This window comes from Macaca mulatta, chromosome 20, assembly GCF_049350105.2.
Source record: "Macaca mulatta isolate MMU2019108-1 chromosome 20, T2T-MMU8v2.0, whole genome shotgun sequence".
In the NCBI taxonomy this organism is placed as follows: domain Eukaryota; kingdom Metazoa; phylum Chordata; class Mammalia; order Primates; family Cercopithecidae; genus Macaca; species Macaca mulatta.
This window is the reverse complement of record NC_133425.1, coordinates 77,284,833-77,306,655: the sequence shown is the minus strand read 5'-3', so window position 1 is coordinate 77,306,655 and position 21,823 is coordinate 77,284,833. Positions and strand designations below refer to the sequence as shown.

Below are 21,823 nucleotides of genomic sequence, written 5' to 3'. Positions count from 1 at the left end.
TGACAACAGAATTGCTTAAAATGAGGGAGTGGGCCTGCCTGTCGAATTCTGGAATGTTGGCCTCACACAAAACACAGCGCTATGACAAGGTATGGGGCTTCACTTTTTCTTTTTCCTCCCAACCTCAGCAGAAGACAGTATCAGTTCAATAAGAAACGCCAGCTGCTGCTTCAAAATTGCATGACAAGGCCGGGCACAGTGGCTCGTAATCCCAGCATTTTGGGAGGCTGAGGCGGGCAGATCACTTCAGGTCAGGAGTTCAAGATCAGCCTGCCCAACATGGTGAAACCCCATCTCTACTAAAAAATACAAAAATCGGCTGGGAATTGTGGTAGGCATCTGTAATCCTAGCTAGTTGGTTGGCTGAGGCAGGACAATCACTTGAACCCAAGAGGTGGAGGCTGCAGTGAACCGAGACCCCACTGCTGCACTCCAGCCTGGGCAACAGAGTGAAACTCTGTCTCAAAAAAACAAAAAACAAAAAAACTGCATGACAATTACTCTCTGGGCCTGCAGCTGTCATCTCAGAACGGGAAATCACAATACAGTTGGTGAGGCTCTGGAAACCCACTAACTAGAAGGATTTTGTGACTGCCCTCCGCCATCAATGAGGTGGCCACAGACTGTGTAACAATGAGGGCACTTAGGGACAGGCAGAGGTCCTGGCAGCGAGCAGAGTTTATCCGCCGCTGGTTGCCCGAGAGTGGAATGGGGCCTTCTTCCTTTGCCCCCCAACACCAGCTCCCCAAAAGGGCTAGCTGTGCTCAGTGCGGGAACTCCGTCAACTCTGCTGTCCCGTTTTTCTTTTTTTTTTTACCCCTCAGATGTAATAATAGGACTTTAAAAATCATTCTCATGAAATCTCAGCAAATATGAAAACCAGTTAGGAAGGAATGTAGACCAAAGGCCGCCAACAGCAGCCTTGAACAGCTCAGCTTCATTTCAGAAACCCTCATGCACAGGAGAGGAGGTGCGAGGCAGGGGAGAGACAGAGCCTTCTAGGGAAGAAACACTTTTCTCCATTAAGCAAAGCAGAGAGAGCCGGAATACGCCATTTGGAGATTTTTCAAATAAACCTCAGGGTTGTGGTGCCCCCCTGTGCCTCAGAGCTGTACTGCAGCATCAGAGGCACTCGAGGGCCTAGAAGAGATGGCTTCACTGGGAAAGCCAGACGGACAGCACAGCTGGCCACAAGCTCATGGTTCCTCCCCCATGGCTGGTGGTGTGAAAAGCCATGGGAAGAATTAGGAGCCCTAGGGAAGGCCCCCAGGAGATCCTAGGTCAGAGAAAGACGATGTCCCACCAGTGAGGGTACCCATGGACCGGCCCCCTCTGCAAAGTCTCCTAAAGAGGACACGACGATCCTGTCGTGACCAGGGACTGGCCAAGATGTGAGGCCCTCCCAGGGGGAAAAAAAATGACCTGGCCACTGGTAGATGACTAAGTATCTTGGAGGAGAGACTCACTGACGCTAGCCAGAAGTCAGAAGGCACGAGAGGCCCCACAGGAAGGCTTTAATCAGCCCTTGGGGTCAAGATCTACCTTAGAAGCAAATGGGTCCATAGGAAACCCTACAATTTCTTTCCAGTTCTGCAGCCACAAGGACAGCCCTTACTCCATCATCAAACACAGGGTGGCACTTACCCATGTCGCTCTGGTATAATGACAAGGCAGTGATTAAGTACTTTGGAGTTATGAATGTGGTTCCTCATTTTGCAGACAAGGAAACTGAGGCCCAGAGAAGTGTGGTTGCTTGCCCAGGGTCCAGCCCTGCCAGGATGCAAACTCCAGTATGCCCAACTCCTAGACCTCCTGTTCTTATCCAGAAGCTCACACCGTCCCAAAACACTTCCAGCCAGAGACTAGTACTTCAAGTAGGACAGCCCTGAAAAGGTCATTCCCATCTAGAAGGGAAGTTCCTCCACCGGAAAGAACCGCGTCTCGCTGATTTGCTGTGTTCTCAGAGCCCATTCCAGGTCCAGGCAGGTGAGCTCAGTGAGCATTTTCTGTGGGGAGGATCCAGACTGCTTTATATGATACTTAGAAACTATTCAAAACGAGGAAGGCAGTAACTTCCTTGGTAAGATATGTGGGGCCGCACAGACCTCATCACTGAGCATTGCTGCACGCACTCAGCCTTCTGAAGGTTCGAACCAGACGACCAGACCCACCTTCCCAGGGCAGCTCCACTATCCCTGCCTCTCCCTAACAAGAGGTGCTCCTATTGTCTGAACCCACCTGGTCTCCTCCCCCAATTCTGAATAGCACCTGGAGCTGCTCATCCTGCTGCCTGGACCCACCCACAGCCTCAGCTGAGCACCAGAGCCCTGAGAATGCAGGCCCACCTGCACCCGGTGAGCAGGTGCCTACCTTGGTGTCAATCTTCCAGGTGATCTCTCGGATGCTCTGAAACCACTCGAAGAGCTCCTCCACCCTGTCTGTGGCAAACTCCACCGGAGGATCGCCCTGCTTCTTGGGCTCCAGGATAAAGACAAAGGGCTTCTGGTTTTTTCCCTGTGGGGCTTTCACTTGGGGGAGACAGTAGGAAATGTCTCGATCAGCCTATTAGAGGGCCACAAAGACCAGACTGCACCCTGCCTGAGCCGTTTCTCTCATGGACCAACCGCCACTGCTATCATTACGGTTAGCATTGATGGGGACGTCTACTTTCCATCGGGGTAGGTACACGTCACACACATCACTGCTCAAAGGATGTGGGGGATTCAGTAGTGTCCTCCAAAAAGATGTGTCGGGTCACCAGTACCTGTGAATGGGACCTTATAGGGTCGTTGCAGATGTACTTAGGTTAAGGATCTCAAAATGAGATCATCTTGGATTTAGGGCAATTCCAACACCCAACAAATACGAGTATCCTTGTAAGAGAAAGGAGAGGGACACTTAAGATGCAGGGGAAAAAAAAAAATTAAAATGCATGAGAGAACCTGAAAAAAAATACCCTCTTGTCTACTTTATAGACACATGTTCATCTTGATCAAAAGAAACACTGAAAATCTTTTTGATTGACCAATTAGAAAATGCTTTTTGCACTCATCATAAATATTTTTTACAAATTACTAAAGCAATACACGTTCACTTTAAAAAGATTTAAAATATAACTAAGCAACTTGGCATTTTTACAAAATGTTTACCTACAACACATAAAATTTTATGAACTGATTGTTTCACTTAGGATATTGTGCATAATTTTCTGTGTTACGTATAATATTTTATATATAAAAAATAAGTAATTTAAATGGCTTTTTCTTTTTTTGACAGGGTCGCACTCTGTCACCCAGGCTGAAGCACAGTGGTGCGATCTTGGCTCACTGCAGCCTCCACCTTCTAAGATCATGCAATCCTCCCACCTCAGCCTCCCAAGTAGCTGGGACCACAGGTGTACACCACCAAGCCTGGCTAATTTTTGTATTTTTTGTAGAGAGGGGTTTCACCTTGTTGCCCAGGGCTGGTCTCGAACTCCTGAACTCAAGCAATCCACTCGCCTTGGCCTCCCAAAGTGCTGGGATTACAGGAATGAGCCACCACACCCAGCTAAATGGCTTTACAAACAGATGCAGACACAAGGGAGAAAGCCAAGTGCAGGCAAATGTGGAGACTGAAGAATGCAGCCGCAAGCCAAAAACACCAAGGAGTCACCAGAAGCTAGGAGAGAAATGTGGCATGGCTTCTCTAGACACAGAGAAAGCATCTTACAGAGAAGAAAAGATTATGACAGGGAAACTTATCTACCAAATAGTATCAATAGCTAAGATTTCTGAGCTCTTATATTCCAGACAATATTCTAAGCATATTACACGTACTGCATCTTTTTTTTTTTTTTTTTTTTTTTGTAAGATTTTGAGGTCTTGCTACATTACCCAGGCTGATCTCAAACTCTTGAGGGCTCAAGGGATCCACCCGCCTCAGCCTCCTGAGTAGCTGGGACTACAGGCACCCTGCTTTTGCTAGGCCCATTTTACAGGAGGCAAAACTGAGGCTGATGAAGAGAAAGTAACATGTGGAAGGTCACACAGCTAGTAGTAGTAAAATTGAGGCTCAGTTCAAACCTGACTCCAAGATTTCTACTCAGAACCACTGAGCCATGTGCCTCTGCTCTGCAAATACAGGGATGGGGGAAGATGATGCAGAGAGCACCAGAAGTGGACGCAGGGGTCCCGCACCCCCCGGGCCCATAGGACCTCAGCACATGTGGTGGTCACTTAGGACCTTGATTTTCTCATCTGATAATGGGAGCAAAGACTCCCTCTCCGACCTATCCTGCTGGATCGTTGTAAAGGAAAAGCAGCAGGTAACAAATGTGGAACGTAGGCTGGGCAGGGTGGCTTATGCCTGCAATCCCAGCACTTGGGGAGGCCAAGGCAGGCAAATCACTTGAGGTCAGGAGTTAAGGCCGACATGGCAAAACCCCATCTCTACTAAAAATACAAAAATTAGCCAGGCGCAGTGGCACACACCCATAATCCCGGCTACTCAGGAGGCTGAGGCAGGAGAATTATGTGAATCCAGGAGGCAGAGGCTGCATGAGCCAAGATCACACCACTGCACTCCAGCCTAGGTGACAGAGACTCTATCGCAAAAAATAATAATAATAATTAATTAACGTGTAAAGCAGAGCACTGGTAATAGAAACACGAAGTTCCTGGGGCTGCTGTCACCTGAGTCCCAGGGAACTATGCCCATGCCTTCCCAGGGAGGGTCATGGGCTGCCCAGAACAAGGAGGCCTGCTACAGAGTCCCTTCACATGGGAGCTGCACCACACGCACTTCAAAGCAGGCAGGCTCAAGAGCCAGGAAGCCCAGCACACATGAGACCCCGGCCACCACTGGACAAGCCTGGCCTCGGGGCCACGCCTTCACGTCCCCTTGCAGCACAGTCAACATGGGCAGGCTGGGTTTCCTGGGCCCCATCAGAGCAACCAGGAAGCAGAGGTTCAAAGAGGAGAAGTGACAGGTCTGTGGTCTCATAGCAACAGAGAGGCAGAGCTGGGCTTAGAACCCGAGACTCCCAACTCCATGCCGCGTTTCGGCCAGGCTGACAGCTCAGCTTTCCTTCGAAACGCATGGGAAACACAGGCGGATCCTGAGATAGTGAGAGTGATGTTGGTAATAACGTCCGCTAACCACCATCTAGCACTTATGTACCAGACCCTGTTTTAGCATTTACAGTTTTAGCAGACATTAATAGCAGACATAGCATCATACTCACTGACCAGCCTGACCTAAATACTCAGCTACAGCCAGGGAAGGAGCTGGCATTCAAGACAAGACCCTGTGTCAGCCACATCCCGGTGTAGGGCGGGGCTGAGGTCAACCCATGGGGGATAGGGGTGGGAATCCAAGCTAAGATGATGTGTGCACGTACCGACGTTATAGGTATTGAGGTCCAATATTCCTCTGCAAAGACACCCTAAGGGATTGTCTTCAATAATCTATGAAGAAACAAGACGTAACTCACGTTAGTTGTAACGGGAATAATAAAAAGACAACCGGTTTCCAAAGCACACCGTTTAGCAGAGACACTGCCTGTGGAACTGTTTAAAATGCATTTTCATTACCAGATACGTCTACGGAGAGAAAGCTAAATAATGAAGCATGGAGCTGATAGGGACCTGGCGCGGAGAGGGTGCCAGGAGGTTAGGAGTTTCATTTTCCAATCCGTAAAAACGTGCCTTGTGAATTCTAGAACAGGTTTCACAATGCTTCCTCAGATCTGGTTTCAAAACACATCCTAGACCATTTATCTGACCTTATTACAAAATGAGACTCTTTTGCCTACTAAAGCCCAGCTCAAGAACCTTCTGTGGCTCCCCATGTCCTGTGGAAGCAACGCCCATGCTCTGTGATCTGGCTTTTAAGACTTTCAGAGCCCCCATCACCCTTTCCAGCTCTGCCTCCCATTGCACACTCGAAACATCCCAGGGTCTGGCTGAGACGAAGAATATCTTGGGCTTAGGAGAGGTGGCAGAACCAGGCATCCACTCATTGCCTGCACCACCCCAACCCCCAGCCCCTGCACCAGACAAATATTGATGCTCAGGTAAGGGCAGCGCAGTATACAGTCGCAGCAAGGGCTTCACGTCTCTGCCTCAGCCCAAGCACAGAGAACACAACCACATTCCCACTGCCACACCTTTGCTTAGACTGTACCTCCCACTTGGAACTCCCTTCTGCCAGTCTCTTGCTGTTGAACTCTAACTTGACTTTTAAGGCTCAAATACTCCTTCCTCCAGGAAGCCTTCCAAGATTGCCCTACCTCCCTTAGAAAATAAACACCTGGGGCTCTAACGGGATCTTAAAGTCCTCATTACAAAGAAGTCATCCTTGCTGCAGCACCGGCACACTGCATGTGGCTACTCTCTAAACAAGAGGCGGCAAGGGAACCACCACCAGGTTTACAAAGTCACCAGGAAGGCCTCATCTCACCTTCTGGTTAGACCCGCTTGCTTACTCAACCCGAGCACGTTCTCAATGTCTGGCTGCCCAACATACATGTGTTTCATCTGCAAGTTGCTTAAGCAAAGGACAAATTCCCCATTTGGCCACTTTCACTCCAGTGGGAATTCTCCTGCATATTCAAACCCTTCCAAGCCCAGCACAACCTGATTAAATCACGGCCGGTTTGTCACAGCAACTCACCCGCAACAACTCAATCTCAATTTCCCTATCACTCTGCCTTTCCTGATCCAGAGCTCCACAGAGACCACAAGCAGCACATGGAAAAATTCAACCACCGAGATGGCACAGGTCCCTGAAAAACTGGACCCGCAGATCCCTTCTTCCTGCAACAGCATCAAAGAGGGAGACTCACCTGCTTTTCCAGCTCCTCGACATCTGCCGTTGAGATGTCCTCGACGTAGTTGGATGGGAAGTACTGCTGGATCCTGGTTCCATAGTCTCCTTTCCACCTGGATAAGAAGAGAGAACATGGGGGGCTGTCAGCAGGTGGCATGCATTCCCCACTACTGCTTATTAGCCCCCAACCGCTGGCTTGATTCTGATGGTGACAGGCAGCAAGTGGCCAGGTGACCAGTGTCACTATCTGTGACAACGGAGCATTTCAAAGGCAACTTTTTTTTTAATTACCAATGAGTTATTGGGGTCCGATTTCCCTCCTCATCACATGATCTTAATGTTTGATCAAAGATACCCCAAGTCAGAAGTTTCAGTGCTTTAAGTGGAAGTCAGAGACCATACAAGACAAAAGTTCACCCCCATTTCAGAGAGGTTGTGAATTTAGAGAGAAGGTGGTTCTGGAGGCAGACAGGCTGGAATGAAATTCCAGCTCTCCCACTGACTGTGGAGGCTTTCTGTGCCTCCGACTATCCATCTGCAAAATGGGCAAATGCGAGTGCTTCCCTCAGAGCGTTTTATTGGGACTCTAAATTAACAAAAGCTGAGTGCTTGGGACAGCGCCTGCCTAGTGCACAGTAAATACTCAATAGTGTTAGCTCTTATTATTATTCAGCTAAAACACTGTTCTCTATCTTTATAATGACACTAACAACACGGGACATAATCCATCTATGAATGTTCCTGGACCCCACCAGACGGAGAGCACCTGTAAGATTGATTCCTCCCGGCAAGTCCATGCCCAGACACGCAAACCCCCTCCCTTCAACCTGTCCATCTCTTGAGCCACTTTCTGTAGCCAGGGACTCTCCAAAATGCACCTCTGACCACGCCACATGATGGCTCCCCAGGTCCTCTGGAATCCAGCCCAGACTCTTCAACATGGCAACCACAGCACAGCATAGTGTGACCCCCGGACTTCCAGACGTCACCTCCTAACTCTCCATGACATTTGCTCCAGATGACTCACCGTCCCCATCATGCCCCTGCCACGCTGCCTGGCTTCCATGCCTTGGCCCATGCCCTTGGTACCCAGTTTCCCCCCACTAATTTAAGACTCAGGTTGGGCATTTCCTCTCCCAGGGAGTCTTCCCTGACTGCCCCCTAGGCTGAGCACTCTTCCTCTGTGGTCCCCTGGCATCCTGTCCCCACAGTCATCCAAGCAGCCACACCTTATACTTAACGTATAATTACCTGTTATTATCTTCCCCACTATATGAGATCTTTCTGGATCTTTGTTTGTTTGTTTTGTTTTGTTTTTGAGACAGAGTCTCACTCTTATCACCCAGGCTGGTGTGCATGGCATGATCTCAGCTCACTGCAACCTTCGCCTCCCGGGTTCAAGCCTCAGCCTCCCAAGTAGCTGGGATGACAGGCACGCGCCACCACGTCTGGCTAATTTTTGTATTTTTAGAAGAGACAGGGTTTCACCATGTTGGCCAAGCTGGTCTCAAACTCCTGACCTCAAGTGATCCGCCCGCCTTGGCCTCCCAAAGTGCTGGGATTACAGGCATGAGCCACTGTACCCGGCTGACCTTTCTGGATCTTAATCAAGTCTGTGCTCCATCGTGGTGGGAAGAAATTAACAATTTTTTGGTCTGAATAAGCAGAGTGAGGACTGATGCTACCAATTCACCTAGCAGAGACACAGGACCACGGGTTGTAAGCACTTTTCACGCCCTCTGCACCATTTCTCCAGACCCACTTCTGGCAAGGGCTGGCTGTATTTACAGCGATCATATATACCATCTATCCAGGACTGAGCACTTTACATTCCCTTCACTCAAGGAGCATCTTGGTTCAGACAACAACTGTTTGGTCCCCTAGCTACAGGGGAACCAGTTTGGGAGTATGCAAAAAAGGCCGTTTCACACAGGCAGCCCCCTGTACCACTACTGCCATCAGAGAGAGAAATGACCACAGCCGCTGGGCGGTTTGCCCACACTCCCTTGCCAAACAAACTTCTGCCAGTCTCTTAAGACGAGCCTTCAAAATTCAGAGAACTGCCTATCAGAGTCATAGAAAGGCATGAAGCCGTCTCACACAGAATGGAAAACTGTGATTTGGAGTAGTCAGCTGGGCTCCACCCACAACTCCAAAAATGACAGTCACCCACCCAGTGAGCACCAGGATGTTGACCAAGGCAGGGACAGGAGCACAATGAGGGAAAGCCAGTGTGCCTGGAAGAGACCTCAACTCTGTGCCACTTCGAGTGGAGGGACTTGGGCAAAGCCAAGCCTCTGAACTGGGATAAGCAGATGGACAACACTGTGGGGGCCTCCAAGGGGAAGCAGCAGGGGCTGCAGTAGGGACTGCGATGTCAGCAAGGCCAAACAGGGCAGGTCTACGCCCCTACTCCAGCTCAACAGATAACTTGGCTGCATCTTTGGTTCTGGGGAATCTAGGTATGAATTGGTTTGCAAATTTTAAGAAAAAGTTTGACAATCCCTGGATTAAGGCACCTTGCAAGAGGACAGGGAAGGACTTAGCAGATGAATGGGGTTAAGAGTGTAGGCTCTGGGGGGGGTTCAAATTTCAGCCTGCTATGTGGCCCTAGGAAAGTGACTACTTCTCAAGGCTTCAAGTTTCCTCATCTGTAAAATGTAGGTAACAACAGAACCAACCTTTTACAGTCATCATGTGGATTAACTGAGTTATTTCAAATGATGTGAGTTATTTCAAATGTGCTTAAAACAGTGCTTGACACACATAGAAGCACTCCATGCATGCTGCTATTCAGATTTCTAAGCCAGGTCTAGTTATCTTGTGGGAGGCAGAAATGCCAGTCTCTGAGGTACTTAAACCAGTGCTCACCGGTTTAATATGAGCGAGTTCTTACTGCTCTCAGACAGAAGTCACCCCACAAAACCACTTGCCCAGAAACCTATCGGTGGGCAGCGAATTTTTCTTCCAAGGTTAGAAAGCGAAGTGGTACTAAACCCTAGCATACCCAGGTACCTTTGCCCTAAAGACGTATTGTCTTCAATTCAGGATGTGGCCATTGCATACAGCACAGGACTATGGAATAGCATAAGAATTTGAATTGGAAATAACACACAGTCTTGTGTATTGTAAAGCGCCTGCACTATTTAGTATTTAGTATTTATTTTTGTGACTTGGAAAGTCTCATTCGCCGCATTTTTAAAGTGGGGATCATCATAGTCCTGATCACAGGGAGTAATGAAGATTTGGTTGAAGATTTGGTTAGACAACGCATGAAACCAATTAGCAGACTGCTTGCCACTTAGTAACACTTCAATAAATGGTAGCTGCTGTTGTAATTATAATAATATACAATATATGATATGGTATGTTGATAACTGTTAATACTGTTGTTTGTCCATTTTCTCAAATGGAGCATGCACCAAGCCACCTTCCTAAAAAGGGACTTAACACAAGAGGTCAAAGCCAGCCCAGGATGACAGACAAAGGGGGTCAGACTTGGCCAGCACCTGAGTCTCATCACCAAGAAAGGACAAGTCAAGCCCCCGTGCCAAGCAGCCCAGCCTCTATTCAGCCTTACCAGCCCCCGGGCTCCTTGGAGACATTGTGGATGAGGGCACCACGGCAGAAGCTCAGCTCATCGCTTCGCTTGGCTTTGTAGTCATACAGAGCTTTCACGGTTCTCTGAGGCTTTCAGGGAAAACAAGAAGGAAAAGGTCAGGCCAGGGACAGGAGGGGAGGGAGGCGGCTGCGTTCCCAGGCACCATTTAGTTCTTCTCACTGAGGAGCAGGTGGCTTCAGGCCAAGGTTACAAAGTCACCTGCTGGAGAGGGACTGGCATTGCAAAGAATCCAAGACCCTAAAAAGTCACTAAGGAGTGAAGGAGAACTGACCTAGTCAGAACCAAGGGTACCTGGGTTGAGGTTAAGGGTTAGGGGTTAGGAGTTAGGGTTTAGCTGGGGTTAGGGTTAGAGTTCAGGCTTAGAGTTGGGGTTAGAGGTTAGGGTTTAAGGTTAGGCTTAGGGTTAGGGTGGGAGTGACCCTCTATTGTAGTGACACCATATTGCTCAATTTCCTCAACAAAGAAAGGATATGCCTTTTTTTTTTTTTTTTTTTGAGACGGAGTCTCGCTCTGTCACCCAGGCTGGAATGCAGTGGCCGGATCTCAGCTCACTGCAAGCTCCGCCTCCCGGGTTTACGCCATTCTCCGGCCTCAGCCTCCTGAGTAGCTGGGACTACAGGCGCCCACCACCTCGCCCGGCTAGTTTTTTGTATTTCTTAATAGAGACGGGGTTTCACCGTGTTAACCAGGATGGTCTCGATCTCCTGACCTCGTGATCCGCCCGTCTCGGCCTCCCAAAGTGCTGGGATTACAGGCTTGAGCCACCGCGCCCGGCCAGGATATGCCTTTTAGATTAAGCCAAGACTGTCATCACAGTGCCTATGCTCAGCAAGCCTCCCAGAAGTTTAAGGGCAACCCCATTCTTCCTGCCTGTCCTGAGGGCCTCACTGCTCTTTTCCTGTAGGTCAACAATCCCCTATCTACACTCCTGCGGGACCTTGACATTTTGTAAGAGTCACTGAGCTTCTCCTCCATGAAATTCATCAAAAAGTGGTCTCTGTTCACAGATCTAAGATAGAACTTCCGTGGTATAGAAATTTTCTGCAATGAATTTGTCTTCATGCCTTTTGCCTGGTGGGCATAAATGAACACCCAGATGGCAAGCAAATATTAGTGGGAAAAGCTGTGAAATTGTCAAATCTATTTAAATCAGTGGCTTCCTTCTCCTCGCACCCGAAGGAAATGGGAATTTCACAGGGAACCCAGTAAAACTTTTCCTCAGAACACAGGCTATGGAGTCAGATATGTAGGTTCAAATCATTGCTCTGCCTTTGAATAATAATATAAGTTTGAGTCTCTCTGATCCTCAGTTCCCCCATCTGTGAAATGGGAATTAAATTTTTATATATTTCACAGGGTTGTTACGACTATTACATACGATCATATGTATAATGATAAAACTGACAACAGCTTGCAATTCTTAAGTGCTAACTCTAGCATAGTGAAAGCATTGTTCCAAGCCTTAAGGTATCTCCTTTAATCCTTACAACAGCCATAACAGGTAGGTAGTTATATGATTATGCCCATTTTACAGATGAGAATACTGAGATGCAGAGAGAGACAGTAACTTGCCCCACATCAACCAGCTGTTTTAAGTGGCTCAGCCCAGAACTGGATCCATCAATGTGAGTGAGTGCCATAGTTCATGATGTTTCATAAGAAGCAGTGTGGGTTCTAGAAGCCCTGCCACGGGGATCTGCAGCTGGAGGCCAGAGGCTAAGCAGAGCCCTCGCCTTTCTCTCCCCTCCCTGCACACAGAGCAGCCTCTACCTGCGTATCCTGCTTCAAGGATGGATATGAGGACCGGAGCCGGTCTCCAGGGCCACAGGAAGGAACACTCATTGGTTAGAGAGGTGACTGTTCTCATCACCAAAACATCCTTCACTTCTAACAAAAGTTTTTGCTACTAAGGTCTCTTAATGCATTTCACACACAGCTCAGTTTGCCCACAACTTTTCAAGATTTCATTTCTTTCTGAAACAGATCTGCATTGGCCAAGGATTATAAATTTTTAAAAAAGAAAGTCATCGCTAGATTTCAACAGAGCCCACAAGCAGGGGCCCTTCCTAAGCGAGCATTGTACACTGATCGTGTGCCACATGACCCCCAAACAGAAAATTCGCAGTTTTGAGCCGGCAGTTCTTCCTGTGCCGGCTCAAACTAAATTTCAGATGAAACCATGGCAAGGAGGAGCCAAGGGCTAAAAGTAAAATCCATCCCTACACCTGCATGAAATTACACAACAGTGTCAGGGTGGGAATATGAGATAGCAGTTGCGCTGCAAGGAGGTCAGCGAACCAAATGGAATTTATAAACACTGCGGACTCCGTCAGCGAGCAAAAAACATTTGAAAGACTTTTAATTAGAAGCATTTGGCCCAAAGGTGGTTCGTCAAACCTCAGAATTTTATCAAAACACTGTTGCATTTGGATGGAATTCTATTAACATTTTCCCTGACACTAGACTTCATATTGTCAATCATCCTTTCTTCTCAAAAAAAAGAGAAGAAATTATTTTAGCCAGGTTTTCCAAAGTCTTCCCTTGCCCGTTATAACTGCCAGGGGAAGAAGATGGAATCCACATCAGCCTCGTGACTCAGAAATCGTGTGAATTGGAGGTTCGGCACTTACCATGGACGGATTGATTTCACTGGGATCCACATACATTCTGCTGACGTCGTAGAGGGAGTTTATATCTCTTTCCTGGAAAAAAAGAAAGAAAGAAATAGAATAATCCATGCTCCTCGAATAGCCCTTACATATAACAAGTGTTTTAGGCTTCCTTATGGTTAGCTATCCTTTGATAGAGGAGTTGAAACCTCACAGAATTTTCTTATGGCCCATGAGTAGACACAGAAAGAAGCTATAAAGAAGGTCCCCAGACTTGGAAACTAACCCAAAATCAGAAAGGCCCTGCCCTGGCCTGCAGCATGCCAGGCATTGTGTTCCTTTGTAAAAGCACAAATCCTAAGATCCAGTGGTGTGCTGGAGTGACCTCCTGGCTCACAAAAGCCCACTGCATACATCACTTCGTGACTCCACATTCCAGGTTCAACCACAGCACATCAACAACTTGAAACTGACCACTGACCACCATGGAAGTATTTACACCATGGAAATTGGCAAATGCTACAAACCAGTCCCTTCCCCTGCCCCGCTCAGAGCTGTTTGAACATTTACTAGCACACCACTGCCAAGATCCACCCCCACCACCCCTCTGTTCCTCTCTAACTCTCCTTTCTGTTCCCCATGTCACTTTAGGGCTTGCGGTGTGGCCCCTCCTCTGCCTAGAGCCACCCCTTCATTCACTTCTCCCAAGAGCCCATTCACTGCTGTCTTCCATGTTTCAGCCCACATTTCTCCCCTTTTAAGGTGGCCTTCCCTGATCTCCACTCCCACAGCCTAAGGTAGTGTCCACCCCTTTTCACACCATCCTGTTTATTATATTTCATGCTACCTGAAAACATCTTAATTGTGTATATTGTCTGTCTCTCCTCTCCAGAACCTAAATTTCCCAAAGCAGATTTTGTTCCACAGTACTCCCAGTATCTAGAACAGTTCTTGGCACATGGTCAGAATCCCATACATCTCTTTTCAATAAATTAATGATCTATGTGGTAGGAATGGAGACACAGTAATCACATCAGGTCTCTCCTGAACCCAGAACTCTCCAGTGACTCAGAGAAAAAGCCAGGGCCTTACAATGGCCTACGCGCCCCTGCATGATAAGTCACCTGTGAACCCCCGTCCTTACTTAGCTCTACCCCGACTTGGGCTCACTTCATTCCAGCCATGCTGACTTCCTCTTAGTGCCTCCAGGCAGGCTTCTACCTCAGGACCTTTGCACATGCTATCCTCGCTTCCTCCAGAAGATACCCACATGGCTCAATCCTTTTCAGTGAGATCTTCCTATACCACCCTCTGAAAACTGGCCCCTTCTCCATCACTCTGTATCCCTTTATCCACCGGCCCAGTGTTTTTCTCCTTAGCGCTCATAACCACCTGGAACATGCTATGGATATTTTAAATCTCATTTGTTGCATCTCCCCAACACTACACTATAAGCAGCACAACACTACACTAGAAGCAGGACAACACTACACTAGAAGCAGGACAACACTACACTAGAAGCAGCACAACACTACACTAGAAGCAGCACAACACTACACTAGAAGCAGCACAAGGGCAGGGTCTTTGTCTATTGTGTTCAATTTGTATCCCCAGGACCTACAGCAGTATCAGACACCTGGTGAATACTCAGAGGTTTGCTGAATTTGTGAACAGATGAGGTACAACCTCAGACAAGAAATCGCACCAAATCATAAGGCAGTCCACCACCTACCATGTTGTAGCGCTCCAGGAGCTCGGGGGTCACAGGGTAGCGCAGTCTCATCTTTCGGTAGAGTGAATGCTTCTCGTAGTAACTGACGAGCTCCACCAGGCTCTCAAAATAGGCGGAGGTCCCCAGCACAAAGTGCCGGCCATCCCGGTTGATTCGACAATGCTTCACCTTGCCCCTAGCCCTGGAGGGGGAAGAACACAGGGTTGACATGCCAAGATCCTGGTGGCCAACCAATTTTTATACAAACCTCACTGATTAGATACAACCTAGTTATCCAGCCTTAGAGAAGTGGGTAAATAAACAGGGTATAGTCCTCCTATGGAATACAAGACAATTAGAAAACAATGGTGTGGGTATTTTCAAAACAGATCTAGAAGAATCTGTGTCTCAGAAGAAATATTGCCGAGTGACTCAACAGCTCCTCTTACCTCCCCTCCTCCCCAGCTACAGGACTTGACTTTAGGAGCATCCTAGGGAACTAGGTCAAGAGTAGGCCATGTCTGGCCCACCACCTGCTTTTATAAATAAAGCTTTATTGAAACACAGCCACAGTTCATTTGTTTATACATTGTCTGGGGCTGTTTTCACACTGTAACAGCAGAGTTGCGTAGCTGCAACAGAGACCATATGGCCTGCAAAAACTAAAATATTCACTCTGTGGTCCTTCACAGAAAATGTTTGCAATCCCTCCCATCAAAATTATTAAATCTTGTCTTCAGTGACTCAACTAGTAAAAACAGTGACTTTTTTTTCAAAAAAGAAGTAAGTCTTTCATTCCTTCATCTGTTTGAAACATGAAGCAGAAAAAAATCCAAACAGAAGAGCCTGCTTGGTTTTATTAGCTTTTATCAAGACAGAAACATCTGGAAACATATTTTTGACCCTAAGTTTACAGCGAAGAGGGTCTTTTTTAAAACATCTACCCCAAATAGCCAAAGCAATTTTGAGCAAAAAATAACAAAGCTGGACATGTAACACTATCTTACTTCAAAATATACTACAAAGCTACAGTAATAAAAATAGCATGACAGGCCGGGTGTGGTGGTTCACGCCTGTAATCCCAGCACTTTGGGAGGCCAATGTGGGCAGATCACAAGGTCAGGAGATCGAGACCATCCTGGCTAAAATGGTGAAACCCCCTCTCTACTAAAAATACAAAAAAATTAACCGGGTGTGGTGGCGGGCGCCTGTAGTCCCAGCTACTTGGGAGGCTGAGGCAGGAGAATGGCATGAATCTGGGAGGCGGAGCTTGCAGTGAGCCGAGATCCCACCACTACACTCCAGCCTGGGTGATAGAGCGAGACTCCGTCTCAAAAAAAAAAAAAAAAAAAAAATAGCATGACAGTGGCATAAAAACAGACACACAGACCAGTGGAACAGAATAGAGAACCGAAAACCAAGAAATAAATCCATGCATTTACAGTCATCTGATCTTCAATAAAGATGTCTAGAACCCACCAGGGGGAAAGGACAGTCTGTTAAATAAGTAGGGTTGGGAAACCTAGATTTAAAAAATTTAAAAGAATTTCAAAAGAAATTCCTATATAGGAATAATAAAGATTTCAAAAGAAGAAAATTAGACCCTTATCTCACACCATAAACAAAAAAAAACAGCTCAAAATGGATTACAGACTTAAACATAAGACCTGAAACTGTAAAACTACTAGAAAAAAACAGAGAAGAAAACCTCCATAACATTGATCTGGGCAATCATTTTTCAGATATGACCCTAAAAGCACAGGCAACAAAAACTGAAAGTGGACAAATGGGATTATATCAAACTAAGAGGCTTCTGCATAGCCAAGGAAAGAATCAACAGAGTAAAGAAACAACCTACAGAATGGGAAAAACATCTGCAAACTGAACATCTGGTAAGCAGTCAATATCGAAAATATATAAGGAAGTCAAACAGCTCAACAGTAAGAAAATAAATGACCCAATTTAAAAATGGACAAAGGCCAGGCGTGGTAGCTCACACACACCTGTAATTCCAGCACTTTGGGAGGCCAAGGCAGGCAGATCACTTGAGGTCAGGAGTTCGAGACCAGCCTGACCAACATGATGAAACCCTGTCTGTACTAAAAATACAAAAATTAGCTGGGCATGGTGGCAGGTGCCTGTAATCCCAGCCACTCTGGAGGCTGAGGCATGAGAATCACTTGAACCCAGGAGGCGGCGGTTGCACTGAGCTGAGATCATGCCACTGTACTCCAGCCTGCATGACAGAGTGAGACTCTGTCTCAAAAGAAAGGACCAAAGGATCTGAATAGGTATTTCTCAAAAGAAGATACATAAATGGCCAACGGTTACATAAAAAATATTCAACATCACTAATCAGAGAAATGCAAATTAAAACCACAATGAGATGTCACCTCACACCTGTCAGAATGGCTGTTAGCTAAAGGAGAAGTGCTGGTGGGGATGTGGAGAAAAAGGGACACCGCACCTGGTGGGTGGGACTGTAAATTAGCATAGCCACTATGGAAAACAGTACAGAGGTTCCTCAAAAAATTAAAAATGGAACACCGTGGGATCCAGCAATCCCACTTCTGGGTATACATCGGAAGGAAAGGAAATCAGAAAAGAGAAAGCTGCACTCCCATGTTCATAGCACCATTCACCATAGCCAAGGTGTAGAATCAGCCTGCCCATCAACAGATAAATGGATAAAGAAAATGTGGTACATTTACATAATGGAATACCATTCAGCTTCAAAAAAGAAGGAAAGCCTGTCATTTGCAACAACATGGATGAACCTGGAGGACACTGTGCTGTGTGAAATAAGCCAGGCACAGAAAAACAAATACCACATGATCTCATATGTGAAACCTAAAAAGATTTAAACTCACGGAAGTGGAGAGTAGAATGGTGGTTACCAGGGTCTGGGGCAGGGGGAGGTAGGGAGTGTTGGGGTTATGTTGGTCAAAGGGTACGAAATTTCAGTTAGACAAGAGGAGTAAGTTCAAGAGATCTATGGGACAGCATAGGAACTATAGTCAATAACAAAGTCCGGGCCGGGCATGGTGGCTCCCACCTGTAATCCCAGCACTTTGGGAGGCCAAGAAGGGTGGACGACCTGAGGGCAGGAGTTCAATACCAGCCTGGCCAACATGGTGAAACCCCGTCTTTACTAAAAACACAAAAATTAGCCAGGCATGGTGGTGCATGCCTGTAATCCCAGCTACTCAGGAGCCTGAGGCAGGAGAATCGCTTGAACCCAGGAGGCAGGGGTTGCAGTGAGCCAAGATCATGCCGCTGCACTCCAGACTGGGTGACAGAGCAAGACTCCATCTCAAAAACAAACAAAAAAAAAGTCCTGTATTCTTGAAAATTGCTGAGGGTAGACTTTAAGTCTCATCACACACTAAAGAAATGGTTAATTATGTGTGATAGTGCATATGTTATTATCTCAATTTAGCCATTTCACCACGTATACATATTTCAAAACACTATGTTGTACATGATACATATATGCAGCTTTTATTTGCCAATTAAATAAATTAGGAAAAGCATCTAGGTGCATGGTTTCTATGGGCATACTACTCATTTAACAATTTTGCATAGCAGGGAAAAAATCAAGACAAGACATTTTTTGCACTATAGAGAGACTTTTTATTGTTTTCAAATATTTATTTCTTTTTTAAAAAGGATTTCCAGTGTTTTGAAAAATACATATATATTCCTTTAAGCCATTTCTTCAAAAAGGCCTGTGAAAACAAAACGCTAGAAGACTTCTGATTCAGTGGTTTATTTGCAGTGATATTTTATTAAATATTTATTCCTTCTAAAAAACAGAGGAAAGAAAAGAAACACTGCTGAGTAGAAAAGCTGCAGAATGATCCCATTTGTATTTTTCAAAAATAGAACAAAAATACCCACACACAAAATGGCACCATATATTTTCCATAGGCACAGACATGCATAAACACGTATTTATTTTTTAAATGTCTGAATGGACACACCAACTAGCAAACTGTGCTTTCTACCAGGATATCTCTACTGAGATTAGAAGGACCACAGGGGGCTTTAGCCTTCAGGGTAATGTCTTAATTTTTTATAGAGAGAATATATTCCTGCAATATTCATGTAATTAAAAATTAACTTTACAACTTTTTATAAGAGCTTCTCAGGGCAGGGGGGCTCTGGGGTACCGAGGTAGAGAGCCGAGGTCAGGTTCCGGCTCCTTCCACAGGGAACCCCTAAGCCTCAGTTTCCCGATCCACAGCATCGGGGATCCACAACCCCTGTCTCATGGGAGCATTAGGATCGTCGTCTATTAGGTGATTCGGGGTAAGCCCTCGGCACTGTGTCTGGCACTCAGGCAGGACTCAGTTAAGTGAATGGTTTGGAAAACGTAACTGAAATCAACCCACAACTAACTTCCCTGGGAGAAAAAGAGAATCAAAAGGGGAGATGGGAACAGGGCTGGAATACGAGTTGCATCTCCCAACCTCCTGGAGCATGGATGCCACAGCCACGGCCTGAGGTCTCAGCTTCACTGAGAAACCCCTCATCCTGCCCAAGAGATGCCTTCCACCAATCACAACCAGGCAACAACTCAGCACTTCCTTTGAGGATTTGAAAGCAGGTGTTTCTCCTCTCCTGGGGAAATCTATCCAGAAGTTTAGTACACATCCCCAGAGCCCAGAACAGTGCCTGGCACAGGAGAGGTACTTTACAAATATGCAGAGGGCAAGGAGGAGAAGTTCCTCCAGACCTGTGTTCCCCCACTGCCTGGTCCAAATTCCCCATCCGTTCCCCTGGAGGGCCCCTACTCACCCTCCACCACCCTGCCTGACCAATCCCTCCGTAGCACTCACCACAAAATATTACACTGATTTCCTTATGTGCTCAAACGTCCTCAGTGCTTCTCAGTGAAGGACAGTGACACTTCACCCCAAACCCTGACCACACAGGGTTTGAAAAAGTGTATGTCCTGGGGCAGGGATGAGGGTGGTATTTTTTATTGTTACAATGACTTAGGGTCCCAGATAGACATGCAGTGGGTGGAAACCAGGGAATTTCAACATCCCAGCACAACAGGATCAGTCCTCACACCCCTCCTCTTTGAGAAACACTGTGGGGACACAGCTTCCATGACAGTGGGTGGTGGGGGAGGTGGGGAGCTGCCATCTTTGCTGATTGATTCATTGAGCCAGCATTCACCAGCCACCAACTACATCCCAGCCAATGTTACATAAGCAGGAACAGATCAAAAACAAATACTTGGAGTGAGGCAATGTCTCATCCCTGCCAGACCATTAGCCTGAGAGAGCAACGGCTGGGCTGTTTTTATCACTCCTGCGTTTCTGGAGCCCAGCACAGGGCCCGGCACACGGTAGGTGTTCACCGAACATCTATTAACTCCTAAAAAGTAACAACTTCCATTCTCAAGACACCTCCAACCTCACGGGGAAGACAGGCTCACGAACTGAATGGGTCATGTATGTAAACCAGGCAATCAACCTGAGGACCCACCCAACCTCTTCATCCACGTGGTCCCATTGAAGTGACCCCAGCCCCATCCCCAGACGGCCCGTCAGAATCATGCCACCTGGCTCAGGGAAGGGGCCATCCTTTCTGCCAGACACTGTCCTGGCAGCCCAAGGTACCGCCACCTGAGACAGAAGCCGATGGAGAGTAATGCCAGCATGCACACACAGGTGGCATCCCGACCATCGTCAGGCGAGGCCCCGACCCGGGTGTGTCAGAGCTGTCTCACCCCTTGAGTACCTCAGTTTCAGCCGGTTGAGTTTAGTTGCCATCACTTGCACAGTATGACAGCACAGTGGGAGTGCCAACGCCCCACCTGGGGCCTGGCGCACAGCAGGCCTTCAATCCATGCGCAGCGGACTGAACACACCTCCTCCCTATCCAGGCTGAGGAGGCACCACCAAGAGGTTTGGGGGAAAGAGCAAAGGTCAGAAGCACCAATGCTGAGAAGCCCAGGTCGCCCTCTTGGGAACGCAGAGTACAGAAGAGCCATGCTGGCAGGAGGCTGCCCTCTGGCTGGAGCCAGCACACAGTAGGTCCTCAGTAAACTGCAGTGATAATGACCGTCACCACAGTGCCCAGGGAGGTGGCTCAGGCACAGTGGTGCAGGCAAGGAGAAAGGGACATCCAAACGCCCAGGGGGCAGCCTGGCAGGGTCGCCAGGGGACGGGACCAGGGCACAGGGAATGGGGAGAGGAGTGGGCAGGGGCAAACCACACACCCCACAGCAGCCGCCATGTAGCCAGAACCACTGCGCCCATGTGAAACACAGGCCCAGAGTGTTCACTGCCTCCCATTTTTCACAAGAAGCAATCTGAGTTTTTCAGTGAAATTTCTCAGTTTTTCCCACCAGTGTACAAAGGACGCTCGCAGGCCTGATTTGGCCCCCAAGCCTCTGGCTGGAGACTCTGGAGTGAAGAGCTTAGACTGAAGACGAATAGGCCTGCATCTGAACCTCAGACTCAGTTGACTATGAGGCTGTGTGACTCCAGGCAGGTCACTTATCCTCTCTGGGCCTGTTTCCTCCCTTGTAATAACTAGACCTCCCTCTCACAGGCTGTAGCAAAGGTTTCAATCAGATGAGGCCTCAAAGGCAGCCCAGTGTCTAGAACACAGTTAGGAACTCAACATATGGCAGACGGTTACCACCATAAGAATATGCAGGGAAACCCTGGTGCTGGGGAGACGGAGGGACAGTGTGCTACACGGAGTCTGAGTCATTCCTCCACTCCTTGTCATTAGTGAAAGTGGGGGAATCTGGTGTTTTGGGGTAAAATTAGAGAACCACAGGCCTAGAGGTGGTTGGGCAGCAGCTGCAGATGGGAGGAAACAGATCTATATCATCACAGGCCTAGGTTGTCTGGGTTCGAATCCCACCTCCACCACTTACTGGCTGCCTGCTTCAGCAAGTTACTTAATCTTGCTGTGCCTCAGTTTCCTCCTCTGAGAAATACAGATCATGGTCATGTTACTGGAAGCCAAAGTGAGTTACTACAGGGCATCCTGCCTGGAGAACGCAGACTGTGCCTGGCACACTGGAGCACACATTCTCGCAGC

General features: G+C 47.5%; 1 protein-coding gene across 7 annotated transcripts in view; it reads right to left on the bottom strand.

Annotated features, from left to right (window-relative positions):
• PLCG2 (phospholipase C gamma 2) overlaps positions 1 to 21,823 on the bottom strand; it is a 230,942-nt gene that overhangs the window by 27,545 nt on the left and 181,574 nt on the right. For all 7 annotated transcript variants that reach the window (XM_077986963.1, XM_077986964.1, XM_077986965.1 and 4 more), the window contains 6 exons: positions 14,774 to 14,954; positions 13,063 to 13,134; positions 10,391 to 10,500; positions 6,827 to 6,923; positions 5,381 to 5,447; positions 2,371 to 2,528 (listed from right to left, as the gene is read on the bottom strand). In XM_077986963.1, the coding sequence (XP_077843089.1) occupies positions 2,371 to 2,528; positions 5,381 to 5,447; positions 6,827 to 6,923; positions 10,391 to 10,500; positions 13,063 to 13,134; positions 14,774 to 14,954 (685 nt within the window). The remainder of the gene's footprint in view (positions 1 to 2,370; positions 2,529 to 5,380; positions 5,448 to 6,826; positions 6,924 to 10,390; positions 10,501 to 13,062; positions 13,135 to 14,773; positions 14,955 to 21,823) is intronic.